The 24703-nt window shown below is 41.9% G+C and overlaps 1 protein-coding gene across 1 annotated transcript; it reads left to right on the forward strand.

Moving 5' to 3' along the window:
- Positions 1 to 214: 214 nt before the first annotated feature.
- On the forward strand, positions 215 to 24120 carry LOC133405412 (large neutral amino acids transporter small subunit 4-like). Its single transcript, XM_061682316.1, has 14 exons — positions 215 to 387; positions 2773 to 2981; positions 6408 to 6627; positions 6705 to 6760; positions 6861 to 6937; positions 15514 to 15606; positions 15923 to 16056; positions 16469 to 16680; positions 18504 to 18647; positions 19159 to 19285; positions 19387 to 19519; positions 19955 to 20028; positions 20797 to 20920; positions 21040 to 24120. The coding sequence occupies exons 2-14, from the start codon at positions 2822 to 2824 to the stop codon at positions 21199 to 21201; spliced, it is 1716 nt and encodes a 571-aa protein (XP_061538300.1). The 5' UTR covers positions 215 to 387; positions 2773 to 2821; the 3' UTR covers positions 21202 to 24120.
- The last annotated feature ends 583 nt before the right edge of the window (positions 24121 to 24703 follow it).

Genomic DNA, 24703 nt, shown 5'->3' on the forward strand with positions numbered 1-24703 from the left:
CATAACCTTTATGAATTGCAGCATACAAACTACAGTATTCTCTTATCAGCAATCAAGTGTTGTTTACTCCGTTGTCTTCTAGCGCCACTACAGCTGAGAAACAATGCACGTGGGGGACTGGCGCAATCTGATTGGCTGCGGCTTGCCTCTAGCACAGCCTTCCACCAATGGGAAGGCGACATTGTTTGTGCGTCGCCGCTGCGGCCAGTATATAATGTCGCCGATGACAAGGGGATGGAGAAAGTCACTAAAAGAACGAGCACGCACGTCGTTCGTGACAACTTTGACCCGGAGCGGCTTCTCGAGCGACGTCTGCAGGCGACGACTGGGCTGAACACGGCGACCGTCTCTCCGTGCTCCTGAAGCCGCACGCACACACGCGCTCAGGTGGGCCGCCGCAACGGAGGATGCTCTGACTCACGCACGCCGCAGCTCACGAGAGAAGAGGCGCAAGCGCACTTTGGCGATTTTGGCCACTGTTTTCTTAGACCGATATGACAGTCCCTGTAAATTACTGTGTTTGCTCTGTGGCGAAGAAGAAGGTTAAGATACAGTATTTTTTTCCCCGTTAGGCTATCCTTAGAGATGTAATGTCGGGTCTTTTTTGTCCTTTATATCGTCTTTATTTTCTTACAGTCGAATATATGTTATGCCACAGCGTAGAATAGTGCATAATTAATTCACGCTTTGTTTCGTTCTGCAACATTTAGCTACTTTTCCTTGTTGTTCCGATCAGCTCAGCGTTACTTGGTGATGAACTGGGAATCAAGTTACGTAGGATCACATCGTTTAATTCCGGGTAGTAATGTCCGTACCAAAACATATACGCAAATTGCGTAAACCCAACATATAGTTTTAGATTTGGTGGCTTTGATCGGTACTTGCGTGTGTGTGTGTGTTTAAACAAATGAACATCACGTGGCAGTTATAGTTGAAATTCAATGGAGAAAAGCTTTGTCTTATTTTGTAAGCGGAAGTGTGGTGCGCGATAGGCAGTCCAGTTCAGACCAGTTTTAGCCTTCTGACTTTGTCTCTATTGTCTTCGTCGGGATGATGATGTGATGACTCGCTACAAAACAACACCGCCAGTTTAAACATCTGAAAACTAACTTGTACAGGCGAGGCTCTACTTGGTCATTTATGCTAAACAAAACAAAGGTATTTAACAATAGGTAATCTATTCTACGTGTGAACATACATGAGTCGAATGTTTTCTGTTACTAATACAAAGATATTTGTATTGTTTAAGTGTTTTACGTTCCATAAATGGCAAACAAGTAACGTCATGATTTTCATGTCTAACCCCCAACAACATTCTCGCGCCGCGCTGGTTCAAACCGGATGGAGCTGGTGTTGCATTCACGTCCCATCGATTTTTCGAACACCACCAATTCACTCATTCATTTTCTGTAGTGCTTATCCTCATTAGGGTCGTGGGCGTGCTCGAGCCTATCCCAAGCTATCTTCGGGGGAGAGGCGGGGTACACCCTGAACTGGTCGCCAGCCAATCGCAGGGCACAGAGACAAACAACCATTCACATTTACACCTACGGGTAATTTAAAGTCTTAAATTGACCTACCGTGCATGTTTTTGGGACGTGGGAGGATCATGTAAACTCCACACACGCGAGGCCGGGATTTGAACCCGGATCCTCAGAACTGTGAGGCAGATGTGCTAACCAGTCGCCCACCAAGAATTCAGTGCCTCTAAATTAGACAGTCTCGCCATGACTGTTTAGTTTATAGTTAGTCTAACATCTCGGTGATTCAATGTCGCCATAGATGTTTTTTTGTTTTTGTGTGTGTGTCCAAGCAAAACTATTTTGAAGGAAAGGTTTCTCGTGAAACTAAAACGTTTCTCCTGCCTCCAAGTTGAATGCAGCATCCTCACGTGCAGCTTGGACGTTTCATATGTCATTAGCAACCAATCGCCGAAGAGCTATTTTCAGCACGTTCCAATCAGATGTCTCGAGGGCGGGGCTTCTTTGTGTGCCCACACGCCCACAGCGCTCAGCTGTTGTGTGTTTGTGCCTCTCAGTACATCATCGGCTTGAGGAAGGGACAAAGGCACCAAGATGAGTCGCTGCCATTTTCTCAAAGCACCTTCACTGTTAATCCAACAACCTCTTAGAACAGACTGTATTTATGTTTTGTTGTTTAGAGGTGACAACTTTCCACCAAGTACCTTAACAAGCCAGGCACCATCACTGTCAGAATAGTTACAATATTGTGTTGAAGTATGGGGAAAGAAAATTCACAGATATTATATCATACCAACAGCACATCTACCGTACAAGTAAGCCCACAAACAAACTACCAAAAAAAAAAAAAAAAAAAAACACATTTTAAAACATTTAAACACGCTCACACCCAGCACAATCTTTTGTTTGTCAATTTATGATGTGAAATTGTATAACAGCACGAGTGAGGAGTTAAAGCAATGTCAACTCCAAACACACAGCAGTTTAAAAGAATGTATACAAATACAAAATATTGCACAATGTATGGGGAAGGGGGGATAGATAGATCATTTGGGTCTGTAGGGAAGAACAATTGCATATGTCAGGTGTGTATGTATAAGTGTTTAATATGTGGTATATGTATTTTTTTGGGTATATACGTGGACATTTTGGCATGTATCGTGTGGGATATTTATACTGTAGATTTGTCCGTTTTTTTTGTGTGCACTGTGCGTTTGAAATGAAAAGCTTAAAAATCAAAAACATTCATTTTTAATTTGTTGTTTTGCCTCCCATTTTTTTCATCACCTAGGCGACTGTAGCCTCGCTTCCTCCTCTCCTGTCAGACAAGTGAAGCTGGGATGGCGCCTACCTTGGCCACGGCCTTCGCCCGCCGTTGGTGGATGGCGGTGACGGCGGTCATCGAGAGCCTGCTTTTCTCTGCTGTGCTCCTGGGCTGGGGATCCCTGCTCATCATGCTCAAGTCAGAGGGCTTCTATTCCTACCTGTGCAAAGGGCCAGGTGAGTTAAATTCTGTCATGTATCAAGTATCGGCATTCTTTTAACACCATGGACAAAAGTCCACAGTGGAAGTCTACACCCCAAAAGTAAGTACAATCTGGAATTTATCTGGAAAAATCTGCCTCAACAGTCAATTTAGGAGTTCTAATTACTATCAGTGTGCGCACAGACCTTTTTACCACACAATATTTGACTGGACGATCCTCTTTTTGTCTTCTTTTGATTCCGGCGGTGATGACTGGGATGTGTGACCGCACCTTGAGTGTCTTTTGAGACCCACTGAGTAGTGTTTTTGCTGAGCGGGCGTGTCGAAATCACAAGATTAAAGCACACACAACAACACAATGGTCTTTTTCAGGAAGCACACTGGTTGAAATTAAACACAAAATGGGGATTCTTTGGGCAAAACAACTTGGATGACCAGACTCAAAATTTCCAAACCTTTTACATGGCTTACAATAAAACTACAGTTGGATCAGATTAGCCTTTTGGCAGATTCTTTCCTCAGCCTAACATGGTCACGTGCGTGTGTGTGTGGGAGGGGGGGTCCTTAATATAAAAATGTGTTTTCTATTAATTGTCCCGTGTAGGTCAGATAAAACAAGTCAGCAACACGCTACAGGAGTAATTCATCGTCTGCAGACATTTGCGAGTTTCGTGTTTTGCCGGACAGCTAGAAAGTGTAGTCACACTGAATGAGGCTATTCATTCAAGCAGCCATGTTTCGTTCTTTGTAGGTTCTTAGTGATGAAAGCTACAGTGGGAGGCACGTTTGTGCATATCGTCTGGATTTGAAAGACTACACACTGTCACAGTTGTGTCAAAATCTTGCCAGAAGGTTTGTGTTAGCCTTCACACTCATGATTCATTGACACATTGCTTGAATGGATTAGATTTCATTTCAGGAGATTAACCTGGATTGATATTTCATTCTTAAAGGCCCTTTGTTGCCCCTTCGACCTTATCTGTAGGCTCTAATCAGATGTTTTATAGTTCACAAAATAATCAGGTCAGGTATCTCTAGTTGCACTATAGTCATTGTGTTTCGACTATTTAGAATGTCACTAAAAGCTGACGCTACGTCCCAAAAAAAAACCCGAGAGAGACAAAGGGAAGTGAGAGTCACTTGCGTATCGTGTTGCCATCGAAACTGTTCATTGTTTGCAAGGTCTGACCTTCATTTAATTCCACGACATTTGCACAACAATCTCCAGATACTCAAGACTCTAATCACATGGAGCAAAGCCTCTGTTTGAACAATATCAACTCCATTGAACTCCATTGTTTTAATTCACTGACATGCAGGTTGATGGTAATCATTAAACCACATGAAATACTGGTACAGTGGAGGCCCAATAGCTGAACGACCTAAAGGAATTTGGGAATTTGGACCTTTGTTTGGGGAAAGAATTGCCCTTGAAAGTCCCACAAAAATCTGGCAATTTTCAAGACTTAGCATATTTTAGAGACTCAAATAGGATTAACTGCACCAGTGTATTTGGATTTTTTTGTAAAATGGGTACCAGGGTACACCAGTGATGGCAAAGAGGAGAAATACGATGAAGCCCATAGACGCAGAAGTCTCTGTCCTGGCTACGCAATATGGGTAACTCAACAATAAGCTGTCAATAATGATCACTTAATATGATTTTACAGTGGTTCACATTTGACCTTGTTTAACAGTTAAGAGTTTCATGACTCTATCTGATTAGTAAAGGTGTAAGATGGAATTTCCTTTTTATAGTTTAGAAACTTTCTGAAAGGATGCCAGCCTACACGCACAGACACACGCTCACACTCCAGTAAGTGTGTTTGCAATAGTATGTGTGTACTTGAATATTCAGCTGCCATCGAGGGCAAATGTTGCCGTTGTCGTGCTGTTGATTTGACATCCGATCCTTCCCGATCACACGTAGGAGGCCACACTGCCCCCGTCTTTGACCCTCAGCCTTTCAGCATCCTTCGTCAAAGGTGTGCTAATCACGAAAGATACTATGAACGATACGCAAAGCTTTCAATGGGTCAGCTTTTTTTTTTTTTTGGTTCACTTTTGGGGTGTTGTTTTTCCTGAATAGAGCACTGAAGGGAGGGCCTTCAGGAAGGCTGCCTTGAAAGGAACTGCTGATTTTATGAATGAATAATGATTTCATTTTCATCCTCAATTGTGAATAATTTTGTACTGATTGTTGTCTTGTTAGTTGATTCACTGAACTGCACGGCCAGTGAACGCCTTAAAGGTGACAGGAAAATGACATGGCCCCCTCCGCCCGTCTTAAACCATATTGAGAACTTGCGGACTCTCCTTTAAAGGGAGGTTTACCATTAAGAAAAAACAGAACGCCTCTCTGAACAGTGTCTGAGGCTGTCTGTGGTGTCCTTTTGTACATTTTCAGTTGTTCATTATTTTTACTTTAATAGATGAGATACAAAAGTGAGATGGGAAAATAATAAATGTTCATTTTCCAATAATTCTGCTTGCCAAATAATTGTGCACCTTGAGATATTTTCTTGAGAAAGACAAATCTTGACTTAACTGAACATTCAGGTTTGAGCGCTATTACCATTTTGGATTAAGCAAGAGTGCTGTAGTTGTTAGAATACACAATTTGTGAAAGTGACAATCTTTTCTAAAACAGTTAATGTGTGGAACTCTAATTTTCTCATTAGAAAATTAGAGCTCCACCCATGAGTATTTTTTTTAATGATTTGGAAACAGTGAGTTAAAAAAAAGACTTTTCTATTAGGCTAATGATATGTAGCTTTCTTAAAACATGACCATATCTCCTTTTTGACAACATGCCCTCAGCATGAAGATGAAGAAAACACTTGGATGACTTAGTGGTTTATTCCCCTGTCCCCCTTGACGTTAATCGTGCAAACTGCTGAGTCCTTCAGTTTTGTTTTCCTGACAGTTTGAGCCCAAGCAGATCGAGGTGAACGGGTTGTTTGTCTGCGTCAGCCCTCACTGGTTGGTGCACCCGTCTGTTGATGCAGTCCAGTAGGGCAGATGAACAAAAATAGAGTGCACGTGTTGAGTGTTGATTCCTCTACTAGGAAGCAGCCGGGCAGGCAGACAGGGAGCGTTCCTTCCCTAGTGCAGAGGTTCACCATTCCAGGAGCATGTTGACTCTGATGAGTTGTTAGCCCTGCTGACTGTTTGTGTGACCGGTGGATCACTTGACATTTTTGATCAGCAGCTCAACTCTCAAGTGAGGGAGGGGGAATGCCTCCAAACACATTTTCAAATAATCATAATACAAATAAGCTAGCAGGTGAGAACAGTGGAATCACATTCATCAGCTGGAGTTGGAAAACTTTGTCTGTCTTGCCATTTACTTTGTCATCAGCACTTGTCAAGAAGCCAATCTTGGTCCCTCCTGCAGTGTCACTTCAGTCTCATCATTTTCTCTCCATCTCTCCATCCAGACAGCAACAGCTCCAACATCAGTCTCTCTAACACGTCAGACGCTGAGGCGTCCGATGCCGAGGAGTACCTGGAGATGAACGGCTGGCAAATCTGCAAGGACCAGGATGAGATGCTTAACCTGGCCTTCACCGTGGGCTCCTTCCTGCTCTCAGCGATCACCCTGCCGATGGGCATCGTCATGGATAAATACGGGCCGCGGAAACTCCGACTTCTGGGCAGGTCGGCCTCGACGTGACCTTGCCCACCGTGTGTGTGTCTTTTCTGTATGTTTACACCCAATTCCTTCGTGTTTCTAGTGCCTGCTTTGCTTTCTCCTGCCTCCTCATTGCCTATGGAGCCAGCGATCCCAACAGTACGTACAACTGCTTTTGCCAACCCTCATACATCATACGTTCACAGTTGAGACACGCCCGCTATCGCTGTCTGGTCCACAAATATGATTTATCCTGTAGGACTGTCCATCCTGATCTTCTTTGCCTTGGCCATGAACGGATTCGGAGGCATGTGCATGACTTTCACTTCTCTGACGGTAAGAGCAATCCTATGATTTCCAACATATAGACTGATATTAAGATGCCAAAAGCATTAGTCAGGTCATTGAGTGGAAGCAAAATGCCAAAAAAAGCTACCTAATTTTAACTCCACCAAGAAACACATGTTTTTTAGCTTTATTAACTGGGGCCTGACTGATTAATCGGACAGTATCTGTTTTTCTTTTTTTTTTTTTATACACACAACATAAGCCAAAGATAATTACAAACAATACCATGGTTTTGGTAAGTTTCAGCCTTTGTGTGAGTGTGGACACACATTTCTTGACGGGAAACTTTATAAAAACTGCTATAAAAGGCATTGGCTCCCGTTTCAGTTTAACTCTCTCTCCGTGCATTATATATTTAAATTGCAACTCTGTCAAAGATGATGTTTTGACATCTGAGAAAGGCGGCTCTGGTTTTTATTTTGAAGTCATCACTTAATGGCAAAGAAAATAATGGAATAGAAGAAATTTGATTTAATGTTAAAGGATATCGTGCATAAATAATGTTTTGCCAGTAAGTTGACTCATTATGTTGTTTATATACTACAGCATGCCGCGTTCAAGCAACGCAGCGTGGGAAAAAAACAAAACAAAAAACAAAGTAAAAGCCAAACGGATGCAAACTCTGGACAACACCCGTCCATATATCCGGGATAGTGAGAATGTTAGAGTAAGCATGTCATTAACAGTATTTATTAAAGTAATTTAATTGCAATAAAGTAATTTAATTACAGTAAGTTAGCACCCACTATTTCTGTTATGTTGGTGTAATGTTGATTTGACCAAAATTTATGTCAGTGGCCAATCTTTGAATGCCCCCTAGAGGTCATTGATGTTTTAACTTTGGTCTAAATTGCTAGAGAATACGTTTGAAGATACTCTACACAAGCATATACAATAAATGAACAAGTCATGTAAACAGACACATTGCTCCATCTTGTGACCAGATCGGTGATCAGTTATTGTTTTTTTTAAACTTGCTGATCGGTGATCGGCCCCAAAAATCCTGATCGTGTAAAGCCTAACAAATACTAAAGCACAAAGTATTGTAAAACAGTCACATGTTTTGCCTGTAATTCATATCGTTATTGTTGGAAGCGTTAAGGGACCAAAAAGAGAGTTTTATTCATTAGATATATTTTTTTTAAATGACTCGACCGATTAATCTGTTATCGTTAATTTTCATTCTGCCAACTATCAGAATCGACATCGGCCTCATAAAATGCGTAATCGTCAGGCCCTATTGTGAACGGTACCTAAAAAAAGTAGTGTAATGTAGGTAGTTAGCATTTGTGCCTCTGAAATATGTGGACTAGCTAGTGTGGGTACCGTACATCTGCCCAGGCCACATTATGTTTGTTTGTGACATCGCTCATCACTCTGCCAGTTAACATACACAGAGGAGGCAATTGTCAGCCTGAGAAAAAAAAAATCTTATTAACCAAAGTCATTTGGGGGGGGGGGGGGGGGGGGTTCTGGATTGGATCTTCCAGTTTGATTATTTTGCATAAGGGTGGTATTTTATTATTATCATCATTATCATTATCATATTTAAATCCTCAAATCAGGTTGCAATTTGTTGGAGTGATTGACTAAAGTTTTGGCAATGACTTTAAGGTTGCCTTTCAATAACTTTGCTACTGTAGCATTTTGACTAAATATTTTTACAGGTACTGTAAAAATAATAAGCATTTTGTCAATTTTAAATTAAATAAATCAAATCCCTGCTTCTTCAGAAACATTTACTCATGCATACCAAAGTTTGTTTTGTAATTTAGAAAACATTAACTAGGGATGGGCAAGTACTGATACCAGGTATTGGTATAAGGCCGATATTGGACTTTTTTCAAGATATCGGGAATTCAAGAAGGCTGCCGATACCAGTCACCGATACTTACGGTAAAAAAAGTATTTGGCGCTATGCTGCAGCGGTTTGACCCATCGGCGAATCATCATGCGCATCAAAAAGAAACAAAGGTCTTAGTTTAATTATCTGTCATTGTGTTCGTTGAAATTTTATGGATCAAAAGTAGTAGTGGTATCGGTACTTGGTATCGGATAGTACTCGAGAGAATTTTGGTTTCTGGTTTTGGTCTGACAAAAGTGGTTTCGAAGATCCCTAAAATGAACATTGCAACAATATAGAAACTATGTGAGTCACGAACATGAAACTTGAACAGGAAAAGGCATAACTTTTGGCTACAACTGTAAATCTTATTAGTTTACTTACTGATGCTGCCTGTAATTAAATTGGTTTTTAGCTGCTTTTCATTTCTCCCAGTCACAAAATGCCTGTAGTTCTGTTGGTTTTAAATAAACTAAGTCCCGCTAAAAGTGATACAGGAGCATCGTCTTCAGCTTCACTCTGAGTGGTGAAGGGATAGGAGTTGATCAGAAAAGCCAGAGCGGTCGGGGTGAACTCATCAGCGAGATGAAAGTGCTGCATCACAGGAGACTCCACGTGAGAGCAGAGCAGAGTAGAAAGAAGTCATCTATTATTCACTGCTACTCGGCTGCTCCGTCTGGTGGCCAAAAAAAGACCGCAGCTCATGACTAATTCATCCACGAAAAAGCGAATACTGTACATCATCAGCAGCAGTGTGTGTTGGTAACTTTGCAAGTCTGTGTGCACGCACACGTGATCTCATACAATTCTTATCCTTTGCATTAGACAGCGTATCTAACGTCCTCATTTTTGCACCAGTGTTATTGCTGGCTGAACAATAATATTCCATGTTGTGGCTGAGCAGATAAACAGGAAGCCGCAACAAAAGAAGTCAATGTGTATGTATGCGCTCGTGTGTGTCTCCCCACCCACTCGTCTCCTAATCAGGTTGCTGTGCAATCCCCCCCCCCCTTGCTTGTCCCAGTCTTAAGTCTGAGGTTGTTTTGTTCGTCTCCAGTTTCAGCTGGCCTTTGTGCAAGGCCGGGTCTGCTCCCAGCCGTCAAACTGCCTGATGTGCATATAACAGCAGATATAGAAATGTGCATCGTATGTGTGTTTAGCAAACACCTCAAGTTTTCAGCAGTGTGAGTTATAGCTCCCTGCGGCTTGTGTTTTTATTGCTTCATGTGTGCCATGTCCGTTCTCAAATGAACGTCTAGATTATTAGCTGTTTCCAGGAAAAACAAGGAGGGGGTGTCATACAACCCTGATAAATTGTATCAGTTTTTCTTTGTTGTTAAATGTCAGGGAGTGGCCTTCAAACCTTCATGTTTATGGGGCCCCAAAAATGTGTACTGAATTTAGCCACTCACTCCTCACTCGGCCACCTTTATCACTGGATGTCGACATTTTCGTTGGTTGTTTCTCCTCTTTATCTGAGTTTTCGTCACTCTGTGTGCTGGCTCTGGAAAACAAGGACTTCTTGTCTGCCTCTTAACACACCTGAGAGATTCTTGTGCATGTGTAGTATCTGTGCGTGCTATATGAAACTCCTCCACATTCTCTCTCAAGGCAGGTATTGGACCACCTCTTGTCTCCTGGGTTTGGTATCTCCACTCTGAGGCATTTCTCTGCCTGTATCCAACTATTGAAATCGCATGTTCCCTTGCGCACGTGCCATCCCCTTTTTGTGGGTGGCAGGGGGAATTGCACAGAGAAGGTTTTGTTTCCTGACCACCTCACATGAAAGGAAGAGTGCAGAAAAGATAAAGAGAGTGTCTGCTGCAAGGGCGAGTGGTAATTTGAGATTGGATCTGGCCAGACAGAGCAGCAGTCACTGATACAGCCTCACGTGGATGAGACTTGGTGGATGAGTGCTACTTTGGCATGCATGTAATGCTGTGCCACATTGGTAGTGGGTCGGTGCAAGTTGGCAAGCTGGAGGGGCTGCAGAGTGTCGTTGAGTCGCACTCAGGGATGTCCACATCCTTCTAAGGGGGAGAAAAACCTCACATGCTTCTGGGATCAGCCTAAATCATTTCAGCGTTAAAATGTTCGACTCCCGGTTGGAGCAAAACGTGATGTCGGGGCGATAGCCAGTCTGCTGTGCGTCAGCTGTTGTTTGCTGATCTTTCAGCTCAGTTGGCTGCACTTTATGATAGATGGAATGGAGACGGATGCTGTGCGTCAGGATAGGACCGGTCCGAGCTGGTTCTCAATGGCGCATTGGCAAGCAGCAGAATTTCCACTCGCTGCAGCAAACCGTCTTCCTTCTTTCGTTTCCCTCAAAAGGCCTCGCTCCTTGTTTCCTCTTTCACCCTCCCCGCTGCATTTATAGGCACTGCTTGTTTGGTCATTTCGGAGTCCTCTTTTTCATACACACGCTGCATTTTCTTTTTCAAAGCTCAGCACGCATTCTAATCCAGAGTTGCAAAACCTGTGCTGATGTCTGCAGACATCAAAACTTTTGACCAGGCAAGCATCCAAATCTTTCGCAGATCGGCCGCTTGCACAATCTAATGAGTTCCACAATGATGAACATATTGTAAAATGAATCCCTATTAATTAATATAAATGAATACCTATGTGACGGTATAAATGCAATAATTAAATCGGATCTCAAGCGGGGGCGGCACGGCGGACTACTGGTTAGAGCGTCTCTCTCACAGTTCTGAGGACCGGGGTTTAATCCCCAGCTCCGCCTGTGTGGAGTTTGCATGTTCTCCCCGTGCCTGCGTGAGTTTTCTCCGGGCACTCCGGTTTCCTCCCACATCCCAAAAACATGTGGGGTAGGTTAATTGAAGACTCTAAATTGCCCTTAGGTGTGAATGTGTGCGCGAATGGTGGTTTGTTTATGTGTGCCCTGCGATTGGTTGGCAACCAGTTCAGGGTGTACCCCGCCTCCTGCCCGTAGATAGCTGGGATTGGCCCCAGCACTCCCGCGACCCTTGTGAGGATAAGCGGCTCAGAAAATGGATGGATGGATGGATCTCAAGCGGTCATAAGGTTGAGATTGTTGCCACTCAGTGCTCATATACTGCAACTTTGGGTTACATTCTCTTACAAGACCCTTGAGACCCTAAAACACACAGATACCCACCCATGGCCACCCATGACATAAAACTCTTGTCACGGAATGCTGCGATTTTCAAAATGCCCGCAAGAACCTAATACCACCCCTGCAAATTTCAACAGGCCCACAAGCAACAAGTGAAGACAGTATTCCTTTTAAATGTTCCTTAGTTGGGCATTGAAGGTAATTATGAAGTCCTTGTGTCCAAGCGTTTTTCATTAAAGGTCCAAAGATAATTTAAAAAGATTGGCAGCTGCCCAAGAGGAAAAGTTTGTTTGGGTGAACTCAGAGAGAGTGTTTGTTCAATGAGTTTTGTTGAATTCATTGCGCCAGTGATTTGGACTCTTGTGTCCAAGTTGTTTGGCCCACTTATCCATTTTGTGGGGCTCTTATTTGGGTTGATAGACTGGGTATACCTTGGACTAGGCACAAGTCAATCTTAGTTTTTTAGCTGATTTTATGTTTGATTTTTCATAAAATGTTTATTGAATTTTTCCTCATTTCGCAATTGTTTTTTGTTATTTTCCCTAACTTTCAGACGTTTTGATAAAATGGTCATATTTGTAGTTGTTGTTGCTCTGGGCAGCCTGCAAATTTATGTTATGTTGACAAAGATAATAAAAAACAAAACAAATAATACCATTGGTGTTGGGGGAGATTTTTCTAAATACTTGTGTGGCGCGGTGAGCTTTTTATGAGAGCCGATGCCCATCTGCACCTGACACTAACCAAACCCAGCCATCGAACCGTGATACTATCTACATGTGACTTTTGAGGAACTAAAATAGACTTTACATGGCTGTCCAAACACTGAGTCCATCAGCGTGTCCACTTCCACTCTCTGCTTGGATACACTGTGACCACAAAGCTAACAAAAAAAAAAAAAGCTATACAGAGATGGCCGCTTATCTATGCTGTCTCCATTTGCATGTGAGGTGCACAATGTGGTATCTATTTGGCCTACAAATGAGATTCATGAGTGTAATCAAGTGAAATGTGCACGCAAGACAGGAGAGATGGTTGTGCTTTAGTGTTGAGCTCCTCGCATAGTGTGTGGCCATTCCTCTCTATATTTGAATTGATTCGTTTTTGTCAATGTGAAGCTTGCTGCTTTTTTGGTTTTTGGCTTTTTTTACAGCACCTTAACAGAATGCGCATTCAATTTCATTATAACTGTTAGACTGACAATACTGTCACATGTAATGATTTTGTGCATTTAAATTTATTCTCACACTGCACTATAGGTCCACATCTCAACTTCCTTCTTTAGTGATTCGGACATTCAATCATCTGGAGATGTGATTTTGGAAACGGTGGTGTCATCACCCGACTATGACTCACACCCAGTAATCCCAAAAAACTCTGGGCACCACCTCGTTTCTTTTACGGCCTGTGAAAGAGATGAGGTGGCAAATGTACTCGGTCCCACATCACAAGGAGTGGAATCCGGTCTGGACATGCTGCAACACCAACACTTTTTTTTTTTTCTTTTTTGGCTCGGCCATAGCTCCACTCATGTGATTTTGTTGTCTTCGCCCACTTACTCCCTCTGCGTATTGACTGACAGTGGCAACAGGACTTCCTTGAAATGAAATGAACTCGTTGCTTTGTATCTGCACTAATGTCTGGAGTATCCAACTGAGTATCAATTGGATGCATTACACTCATATACAGTACCATACAAGTGCAAAGGTATTGGGCCATTAGTTATGTCGTTGTGTTGACCTTTCTCCCTACACTCATTTTGACAAAATAAAACAGTAAATAGTAGGGTAGGACACACAGGTTAACAATGACATTTAAAAGGCAGATTTCAAATAAAACAATGTGGTTTTTTTTTTAGTCTTTTTCTTTCCTTTTTCAGATAGTTTGTTGTGCACAGTCTCGGAATAAAATGTTGAGTTCAAGTATAGCTTATGTATAGTCGTATATGTAAGAGATTGTTTTTCTGTTTTCTTGTTTATTATAATGAAGATACTATTCTAGGAAGCTGGCTGACTGCAGATTTGCACACAGTTATCTAAGAGAAAATGGGAATACCTGGTCCAGGGTCAAACTGTCACAAAATGTTTTAGACATTTTAAAGTATTTGTAATGTGTAATGCATAATCCTATGGAAAAGGTGTCCCAAAACAACCTAAAAAGAACTAAACAAACAAACAAAAAAACACTCAGGTTAATCCTTTGAATCTCACTCAACTGAATTACACTGAGGTCTCTTGCAATATGTGGGATGTTCAGAGGCATATTTCTCCATAACATTTCATGGAATTCTAAATTCCAAAGACCTCAGGGGCGTTTAATTTCAGAGAACACACTTTGTTAACTCATTCACTGCCAGGCCTCCATGTTAACATGGATATTTGAATTCAACAGCTGTAAATGGCAGTGAACAATATGTCCCCATATGACATCGCTATAGAAACAACTGTATTGATGACGTAAGCCAACAAACAACACAATAATGGGAACATTTTCTCCCCCTCATCTGACCAGTGTGGGTCCAAGTCGTGCAATCCCAATTAGAACCACGCAGTAGACTGGATAGAAATGTGACAAACAGAACAATGAGGAAGTAAGAGCACCTCATTGGTCATATCTGAACTCCTTTTCTCTTGATGTGTTGGTCTTTGAGTAATCATGTTGACCACCTCAAGTAGGCTGAGCTGCACACATGCCGAGCAGCTTGTTTGTGTGTCCTCTCCACCAACTGGGCCAAAGGTTGTGTATCTTATCCCAGTGTGAGTGTGTTGTCCCCTCATAACTGGATTCCTCTACAGAGGAACAGCTTTCCAGATATTTAGGGCCATTCATATTTTGGAAGTCATCTGTATCATCGCAGTAATCTGTGAGTGATGCGATGTGACAAACTGCACTTCGTGTGATGAAAATAAATGCTAGATGGCAATGAAAGAACTAGTTCAGGGGGCTGTTTGACAACAGTTTTGCTATTTATGATCCATAAGTGTCCTTCAACTAAGACCGTGCTTGTACCTGCCTGTCCCCACCATCTTCTATGCTACAGCTGGAATGTGTTATTGATGTCTTCAAGAGGGCTGTTTACAGTGAATCACGCTTTCAATAAGAACAGCGTGTGCAGAGGGCCATTATGCAAGACCGAAGAGTCTCTCTGTTGTGATTCAAATGCTGGCAGAAAAACAAGGCAAGAAACGTTATTGTACAACACAGTGCATATTTAACAGGGATGTGCCCTCAACTGGTAAATGATGTTAAGCAGCAGGACGTGTTTGCTGATGTGTTTTTGTTTTCAGGGGAAATGACACCCAGGTTACAACAGGTCAGTCTCAAGTCAGTGAGTTCAGCTTCAAAAACAAATAACCACCTCATGCAATCACTAAGGATCTGGAATGCTTCACTTTGATCCAAGGGGATTGAATCCAATTGTCCAGTGTTTTCATTCAATCACTTCCCAACTATTTACTGTGTTGGAGCTATTGTAGCCTCTACTACTATTAAATGTATCTCTGTAAAATTTCAAATGTCATTTAAAGTTCAGTTCAGCACATGCTCTTCTCAGCTTTACTCTACTTCCCCCCTTCCTTTAGATGCTTATTAATGATGTTTTCTGCTGTGCTTTTTTATTGTCAGCTTCCCAACATGTTCGGAGACCTCAGGTCGACCTTCATCGCCCTGATGATCGGATCCTACGCCTCCTCTGCTGTTACTTTCCCTGGGATTAAGGTAACTACGGCTGTCACCGAACACCTGTACAATCGAATTGGATCCATTACAAGAGCTGTAGCTACAATTCTGCCTTTAGTAAGATAATAATGTTAATTTTCCATCGACATAGTCAGAGAGGTATTCATTTAAGCAGACAGTATCATGCAGTGTAGTGTTAAAGCAACATGTGTTCCATTAATGGCTCTCTAACAGTGCCAGTCAAAGAAATACATCAGAAATTACTCTTGCTTTGCATCTCATTAGATTGAGATGTATCGCCCGGTTTTAGATTTATATCATTACTATTAATGTTCCATTGTCTCCCTGCGTTTAGGTGATCTATGACCTGGGTGCTACTTTCATCTCCATCTTGCTGGTTTGGGCCGGTTGCGCCTGTCTGGTCTTCCTTAACTGCTTCATCAACTGGCCTCTGGAGCCCTTTCCTGGCCCAGAGGACATGGACTTCACGTAAGAAACCAAATCTCTCTGAACATATCCATGTGAGACCAATTTGTGAAAACAAGGCCTGGTTCCATGTTACTGCAGCTATTGTAACCCTCTTACAGTAGTTATGAATCTAATATTTGAATGACTCTAAATACTGTGTTGTACCTGTGCCCACAATAGCTTTGATCCATTTCCACGCACACATGCGCCATAACATAGACATTACATGCCCCTACTCATCTGCACATTTAATCTCAGTGCAATTCTGCCAAGACAGGAAAGACTTTAAAACTACAAAATTCACTGTCTTTGCTTCTATTCAACTTAATCTGTTGTTTCTCTTTTTTTTTTCTTATCTTTATCGCCCCCAGTTAAATACTATTGTTGGTCGTCATCTTTGACATTCTCGTATTTACACAACTCCCTCCCACAGAGTGAAGATCAAGTTTAGCTGGCTGGGATTTGACCACAAAATCACAGGGAAGCAGTTTTACCGGCAGGTGACCACGGTGGGGCGCCGTCTGAGTGTGAGCAACTCAGCGAAGCCGCAACACCAGCCGTCCAAAGACCTCACATCACAGGACGCCAGCAAGATGTGCCTGTCCACTGTCGACCTGCAGGTGACGTGCAAGCCGCCGCAAGGTGGTAAGTCTACAGTTGTGGAATTTGTTAGAAATTAATTTGTGACAAAAGAAGACGAGATTACTCTTCGGTTTGAGAGTGTGGATGGTTGTTTGTCTACATGTGCCCTCTGATTGGCTGGTGACCAGTCCAAGGGTATAACCACTTCTCTCGCCCTAAGTCAGCTTGGTTCGGCTCCGGCTTACCAATGCTCATAATGAGAACAAGTAGTACAGAAAATGGATGGATTTACAGAAATACTTCATGTTAAAGTTGTCTCAATTTATTATATTTTTTTTTAAATAAGCAGCTGCGGAGCCATATATGAAATGAATGAAATCCCCAACCGTGTACTTGGTGTCTTTAGGTTGACAAGAGGCACTTTTACAGTTCAACAAAATAAGCATTCCTTGTGCTGTGACTTTTCAGTCAGCACTGAAACAGTCCAAGTAATTGTGATGTGCCCTTCGTCAGCATTTCAAAATCCATCTAAGTGCGTATGCACACGAAACACATTCTGAACTGTCAATGAACCATGTGTGCCAGCTTTGTGTAAATGAACAAACAAACAAATTGTAGTCGAAACCATAAATAAACCACAAAGTGTGATCTCAAAGCAGTTCGTTAAACCATAAATATACCACAGAATATGATCTCCAAACAGTTAAATATCATTTCAAACTCATCTTACTTTATGCATAAAAAGAAATTCCTGACAGATTTTTTGATTTTGAAAAAATGCCCTTAGACTAACAACCCAGAATAAATTTAGTTCCTCCCTGACATACAAAGATTTCTATAACTCAGATGAGATTTATCACTTCAATATTTTCCTGGTACCAATTACTGCTTTCCTATTAGCCAGGGCTTTGGTGCCATCTTGTGGCATTTTAGGGCATGTCCGAAAGAGCACAAAAATATGCAAATTGTGAGTTTTTCTTTTTTGTAAATAGCTGAGGTAAGGTTTTGCAAATAGGTGAATTTGTGAATGGGGCGGAGGAGGGTTCAGTACTTGAGTTCAGACATGCTCAGTAAAGTAACTTTATTTAGGAAGCATATTATTGTAACCTGATTACAGAATCATAAACAACCGGAGGATGCCCCGTTGTGATACATTGTGGTCATCAATTGATTGATGCATAAACAACATTCCACAGTGGAACATAAGCATTGGAGAAGCAGTTAATGCAATGAAGTGAGTGAAAAATCACAGACTCACCTCAGATTTATAAACCTTTGAGGCCTAACCTTGATCTATACAAAATAATTAGACACACGAGTACGTAAAGTTCCTCTGAAATCCCCTTTTACCTCTGGCCTACATCAACACAAATGCTGCTGTTACCTCCTGTTTACAGCAGTCAATCCAGCTCACTCCCAGGCCCTTTGGCTTTCCCACTTTTTTGAGGGTCAGGGACTCCCAGTGGGGTGTGTAGGTCGGCTGGTTGGATTTGGTATTTTCCCTCTTTGTCCCTTTTGTACCAAATGGACCGTGGAATTGATTTTGAACTCATTTTTAGCAAATCCACTCAGCGGGTGGGAGGCTTTTTGGAATTGTCAAGAGGCAATAAAGCAGCATTATTGTGTAGACACAAAGACAGTAGGATTATGCAAAAATGGGAAATATGGACAAATTTAATATCAATCAGTTTATCAGGAAAATTATTTAGTGTATGTTTATGATTTAGTTTCACTGTTCATCCATTTCTACACGTCTACTGTACAGTCAGGTCACATGTAACTAGACCTCCACTCGAACTACTAGCAACTTGAGTCAGACTCGAGCTGTCACCAGATATTAAAGGTGACAGATGTGATCTCGCTGTCCTCTGTCATTTCCTGTGCAGATCAGACGTTCATGAAGAGTGTGTTGAGCCCCATCTTCCTCCTGAGCCTCATCACTATGTGTGTCACCCAACTGCGCCTCATCTTCTACATGGGCGCCATGAACACCATCCTGGAGTCGCTGACGGAGGGAGATCTCAGCACGGGTGTGTGCGCGCGCGTGTTCTTTCACATAGCTTGGTAGTGTTCCTCCTTTTGCCATCTAACCGCTTGAATTTCTTGTGCTGGATGTTTGTTTTTAACCACTTCACACGGTTTATGCTGATGCTGTAACGCCTAACAATCTTCTTTCACCCAGCAAAACTGTTCTAAACTTCTGGTTAACACCCCTCCTTGTTTGCACTTCTGTCATCTCTTGCTCATTCCTCTTGTCCTGTCATGCTGCCTTCCTGTTGCTGTTGCAGTGGAAAGGATGCAAGTGGGTAAGAGACTTCCAGCCAACCATTACAAAAATCTAACACCAGTGCTTTTCAGTTCCCTTCCTCAGCCGTCTTGATGTTGTGAAAGTACGTCTGACTAAAAACATGAGGTCATAACCTAAAAAGGCCTGCGACGTCAGCCGAATCTGCTCTTTTTACCTACAAATCTACACTTCTTTATGCTTTAACAACACAAAACTTATTTATAACTTTAATATCACTGTTGTTTGTCTCTCAGTAAGCACATACACGTCCATCTTCGGCGTACTGCAGCTATTGTGTCTGGCGACGTCCCCGGTGATTGGCTACGTCATGGACTGGAGACTGAAAGACTGTGAAGACGAAAATGATAAGAGTACTGTGAGGTGAGATATAATCGAGACACATACAGTATCTAGCAGGTTGGAAACAACACTAAGTGACAAAAATAACTACAAATCCAATTTGCTTAACTGTTCGCCATCAGGGAGCCTGGCCAGCCTCGTCGGCCTGACAAAAGGATTCAGAAGATAGTCAATTCCACCCGAGCCTTCATCTTCACCAACTTACTCCTGGTGTGCTTTGGAGTCACTTGCATCATGCCCAGCCTCCCACTTCAGGTACGCAGACACAGACGGCATGGTAAATACAATTGACCGGCTTTAATCCTGGGCTTGTCGCTCAGTGCACACAATAAGAACAAAATGTTCGGACACAGTTAATCAATCAAGGGTTCGACTATACTACCCTGAGCCCACTTCCTTCTCCATCTTACCAAGACAGTGGGAAATATTTGGGGAATGTTTTTTTTTTTGTTCCAGTGTTCATAAAGGCACACAAGGATGAGCTTAGTGTGAAAGAACCTCAACCACATCAAACGCCTTTGGAGAATGCACGCGGTGTTGAAACTAAGCGATGGAGAGTGTTTCATAGGGATTTAGTGACATCTAGTGGATCAAATACACATTGAACCGTATTTGTTTAGATTTATGGAAGCTACTGCAACAACTGACCTGCTCGTTAACAGAAAATGTGTAATTTTATTTTGTTTTCAGATTTTGTCTTTCATCCTACACACAATTGTCAGAGGCTTCATCCATTCAGCAGTTGGAGGCCTCTACGCTGCCGTGTAAGTGTATGATATGTTCAGTCCTGTAATAGACATGATATCATGGAAGAACCTGCATGTCCGTGTTTTGGATTCCGCAGTCTTATTCCTTTTAGCGTAGGTCTGCCTCTTTCACATAATGTCGGGGGTACTGTATGTTGTTGTCTTCTCATGCTCTTCTTTTAACACCACTTGTTGAGGCTGTTTCATTGTTTTGGAATAAGTGTTGCCAACAAGCCACAAAAGTCAAGGGAAAAGTGAAACGCGCAGTTAATGCTTTGATGCCTGTTGAACTGAGATTGGTGAGATACTGTATACCAGGGGTACCCAAACTTTTTCTTCCAAGAGCCGCATACAGAAAGATCGAAGGATGTAACGGAGAGTAAACAAGCGTAATCTGTTTTAAGATGACCTCGACACAGAGCAGAAAGTAGAGCACAGAAAAAAAAATTGCAATTCTAAGGCGCGTCGTGCCGAATGATGTGTGATTGGTGGAAAACAAGGAAGTAGGAGATGAGAACGAATTTCGTTTTCTTCTCTTCTCCTGCGTTGGCACCCAGTGTAGAAAGTAGAGTCATAAAAGGCAGGCATTATGACCTGGGCTGTGTCACTGTGAATTTAGTATATGCCACATGTCTCAAGGCAGGGTCGTTTGGGGCCACTGTGGTAGAATAATACCATGAACCAAATGCACATATTTGTGTTTTACGATAAACCTTCATAGTCTGCGTCGAACATTAGTACCCATATACCTCAAAGACAAACTATTATGCTGTTCTTTCCCTGCAGGTACCCTTCTTCTCAATTTGGCAGCCTGACAGGCATGCAATCTCTGATCAGTGCTCTGTTCGCCCTGCTACAGCAGCCTCTATTCATGGCCATGGTGGGACCCCTGGAGGGAGACCCCTTATGGGTAAGCAAGCAAGCCCATGGACAAATATATGATTATCAACAGAGAGGGCGGTTGATTTTCCTCCTCAGCACAGTATAATCCATAGCACGTGTGACAGTCTCAACTTCATGCGTCTTCAGGTGAACGTGGGCCTCTTGGCGCTGAGCATGCTGGGATTTTGTCTGCCCGTCTACCTGATGTGTCACAGCCGACACCTCCAGCGTCTCAGAGACGAGCGCGACGACGACCCAAAGATTTACGTCAAGATGGAAAACGGGAGCAAGATTGAGGCCTACGTTTAGACCGAGAGGAAGCACTGAGATGAGGATGACTTCCAGAGACTTGGTGAGATGAACTACACAGATGACGAGAAGAAAAGAGGCAAGACGGGAGTGGCAGAGGTCGCTTGCCTCTTGTGGGGACTCCATACTGTTGCTGTGGCGCCTCTCTGGGTTTGTCAGTGTCCTGAATATGCACACAATCACAAACACAGTCATTGCTGGCTAACTGTGTTTCCTGCACCACTGCACACAGTTTCACCATCACTGACATTGAACACTGTGAGAAACTGGATACACACAAAGACATGCATACAGCATGCACGTTATTTCAAGTTCCCTGGCGGCACAAATGTATCACTAAAGTGAGCAGTAAACAGCGACGGAAAGCAACGCTGCCTGTAACAAGACATCCCTTTCAACCTATTTCCATTTTTATTATCCAAATCATACTCTGCCTTGTTACTGCTCAGTCTGTTCTTCTAATGAGAGATCGGAACAGCACCCTAAATGGAAAGCCCCAGTGCGCAAATTTACCAGAAGAGTAAATGGGTACTGGGCTTTGAAGCCACAACACAAATATATAACCATGAGGACTTCTGCTTTGGGACTGGTGTGCTCTCACATAACAAAAGACTGACTCCAATTGTGGCTCAAGTAATCTTTTCTTGCACTTGAACTTGAGGGCATTAAAAGAAAACACAGACAGTAGTATTGGTAGCAAAACGGTGGTGGAAATATGTTAGTTAAGTCACGCCGACATCATGCAGCGTAAGAAAACGTTTTCACTGCATGTTAGAGACTCAGGCTGCTTGCTGCGTTGTGTTCAAACTGCCCTGTCTGTAAACTTTGTATCGCCACATTATATCCAAGTTTAAAAATGTGCTCTTTTTCTTTTATGTTTTGCAGGATATTGTTCTATCATTGTTGCTTATATATGTTACAATCATGTCAGGTTTAAGAAAAGGAGACTGTGTGTAAAAGGCGTGGTGTGGCACTGGACTGCCACGTCATTTGTTAGTGTGGCTTAGCTGTAGCAATAAGCGCCTCTGTGAGTTGCCAGCCAATCACACAGTCAAGCAGCATACATTCGTTTACATTTTTCCGGTACTCTATTTTGAAAATTTTACAATGTGTTCAATAAAATGCAGCAAGAGGAGAAACTGGAATCACTTTACATACTGTATATTTCCTTGGTTTCTTTTCCATTTGTTTTGATCCTGACTGTAAAGCAAAGTGTAAAAGCGATAGCAATACATTTACACTCACCTCTAGAGAGACAAAGGGAACATTTTACAATGACGTCTGAATATGAGCAATAGAATCCGAAGGGGTGAGAATAGCTGCAAATATCTTATGTTGACAATCCAAAGATGTGTTCTGTCTGGCATTAACTCACAGAGGCACTTCAAAAGATGGCCATCACCCTAAGAGTGCCTCTCTTTATGTACAAATGATGGAAGAAGTGTGTCGCACCCCTCTACCTTCCATCTTTTGCTTCCATCCATCCATCCATCCGTCCATCCGTCTGTCCACTAATGACTCCTCATGACAGTGGACTGAGCTGAGAGTCAAGCCTCGGCCCCGTTAGATGCTTCCCATGAACGACTCACTGAGAAACGAATGGCACACGATGCACTTTAGACCCCTAGAACGGATCTGTATTTCTGAATAGTTTTGCTCCTGTATGGGGCAAGAACAATGCTCGGCTGCTGGCTGGTGGTGCATGTCGCAAAATAATGTAAAATCGAAATATGGGAACAGAAAGACAGAATATTTTTTTTAATAAACACGCGCAAAAGAATATATTTCATAGCATGAGCATTACGTTGAGTTTATGTGCAGCATTGGGTTTATGTGCAGGGCACAATATGAGTCTTGCCTCTCAGCTCAAGAATGTCCATCTAGACAGATTGGAGGCCTTCTTAAGTTCATAAATGTATGCAAACTTACTTAAATTTCAGTGGCTATATTTACGTGAACATAATGATGACTTTTCCGCTGGTTTTTGTTCAGCATGCATGATATTTATGCAAATGTGACTGACTGACATAATTTTGTACTTTTAAGCCTCTCGCAGATGCAGATACAGTGTGTAACAAGAGAAATCTAAGAATAGAGATAAACTTAGAATAATTCATTTTACACGTTAATATAGCCATTGTTTTTCGGTTGTTTGTTTTTCAAAGTATATATTGTTTTGTTCAGGCCAGACAGTGCGCACACGTTACACTTTTTTATTTAATTTCAACCAATACTATAGTCAGCTTAGATCCACAAACAAGCTTTTGTACTATTCATACATTGTGCGCACAGAAAATGTCCTACGATCAGTGTGTCCTACGTTAATTTTTCACATGTCACTGCATTATATTTTCTTTCACCCTTATGTTTTCAAAGAGAACTGAAACAATGAGTGATGTGTTGTCAGCTAAAATCTCTTATTTGCTCCCAATGGAGAGAATGACTGCATTTTTCCTTCGTGTTATAAATGACACCCCATCTATTCTTGATTTCATCACCTCTCTGGTCTGATGTGATTAATCACAGCCTCCTAGGCTAATGAATTTGCAGTCTGACTGATGTATTGATGAACTGTTTGTCCAGTGACTGTCAATCAAGGTGCCATATATTCCCTTAAGATGCTTCAAGTTATGTTTGTGATGATCGAAATCTGAGCTGAAGCTTTCTTTTTTTCCCTTTTTCTTTACTCCGTTGACAGGAAATTTTGTATGAACATGTTTTTATTTCAACTTCTTAGTTGTTTTTAGGTTTTCAATTCCCTCCCCCAATTTTCTTACGTTATTATATTTTATTTTATTATTGTATCACAATCTATACATTGTCCTTTTAAATCATGTTGTAACTTGATGAAAAAAAAAATCCATTCAAAGAATACAGTTTAATTTGTATAGTGTGTAATTAAAACACCAGTAATGCACATTTCTGCATCGTTGAAGTACTTCACTAGAGCAGTGGGAGGCAAAATGTGTTGGACCGTACAATTGGTAAACCTGATGAGCAACAACTTACACCACGGGAAAGTTATTTCAAGAACATCGATAGTGGTTGTGACATAATAAACCGGTTGGACCTGACTCTACCTTTCCCGTATCAGTTGGACAATGCACGCTCAATCCATTGAACCAGAACCAATATTGCAGTCTATTAAAAAAAAAAAAAAAAAAAAAAGCAGACTTGTGGGCAGTGTGGAGGTGAACATGAGTATGGAAAATGTGGACCTGGAGAAAAGTTAAAAGCAAATTTCTTTATGCTTTATTGCTGAAGTAATCAATTGCACACTCCAAGCTGAACATAGAGCTGAAAAAATAGATTGTTGTGAATAGTGCCACAGACTATCTAGATATTAAAGGAATAACTTGGGGGATAATGATGAACTGAGAAACAGGGAAAATATACAAAATGAGAGAGATTCTCAGTGCCATCTGGTAGTATAAGAACAAATTGTCATTTAAGTTACGAAAGAAAGAAAGAAACTATGATGAAAATGTGAAAATTCATTCAT

Source organism: Phycodurus eques, chromosome 7 (assembly GCF_024500275.1).
Source record: "Phycodurus eques isolate BA_2022a chromosome 7, UOR_Pequ_1.1, whole genome shotgun sequence".
Classification (NCBI taxonomy): domain Eukaryota; kingdom Metazoa; phylum Chordata; class Actinopteri; order Syngnathiformes; family Syngnathidae; genus Phycodurus; species Phycodurus eques.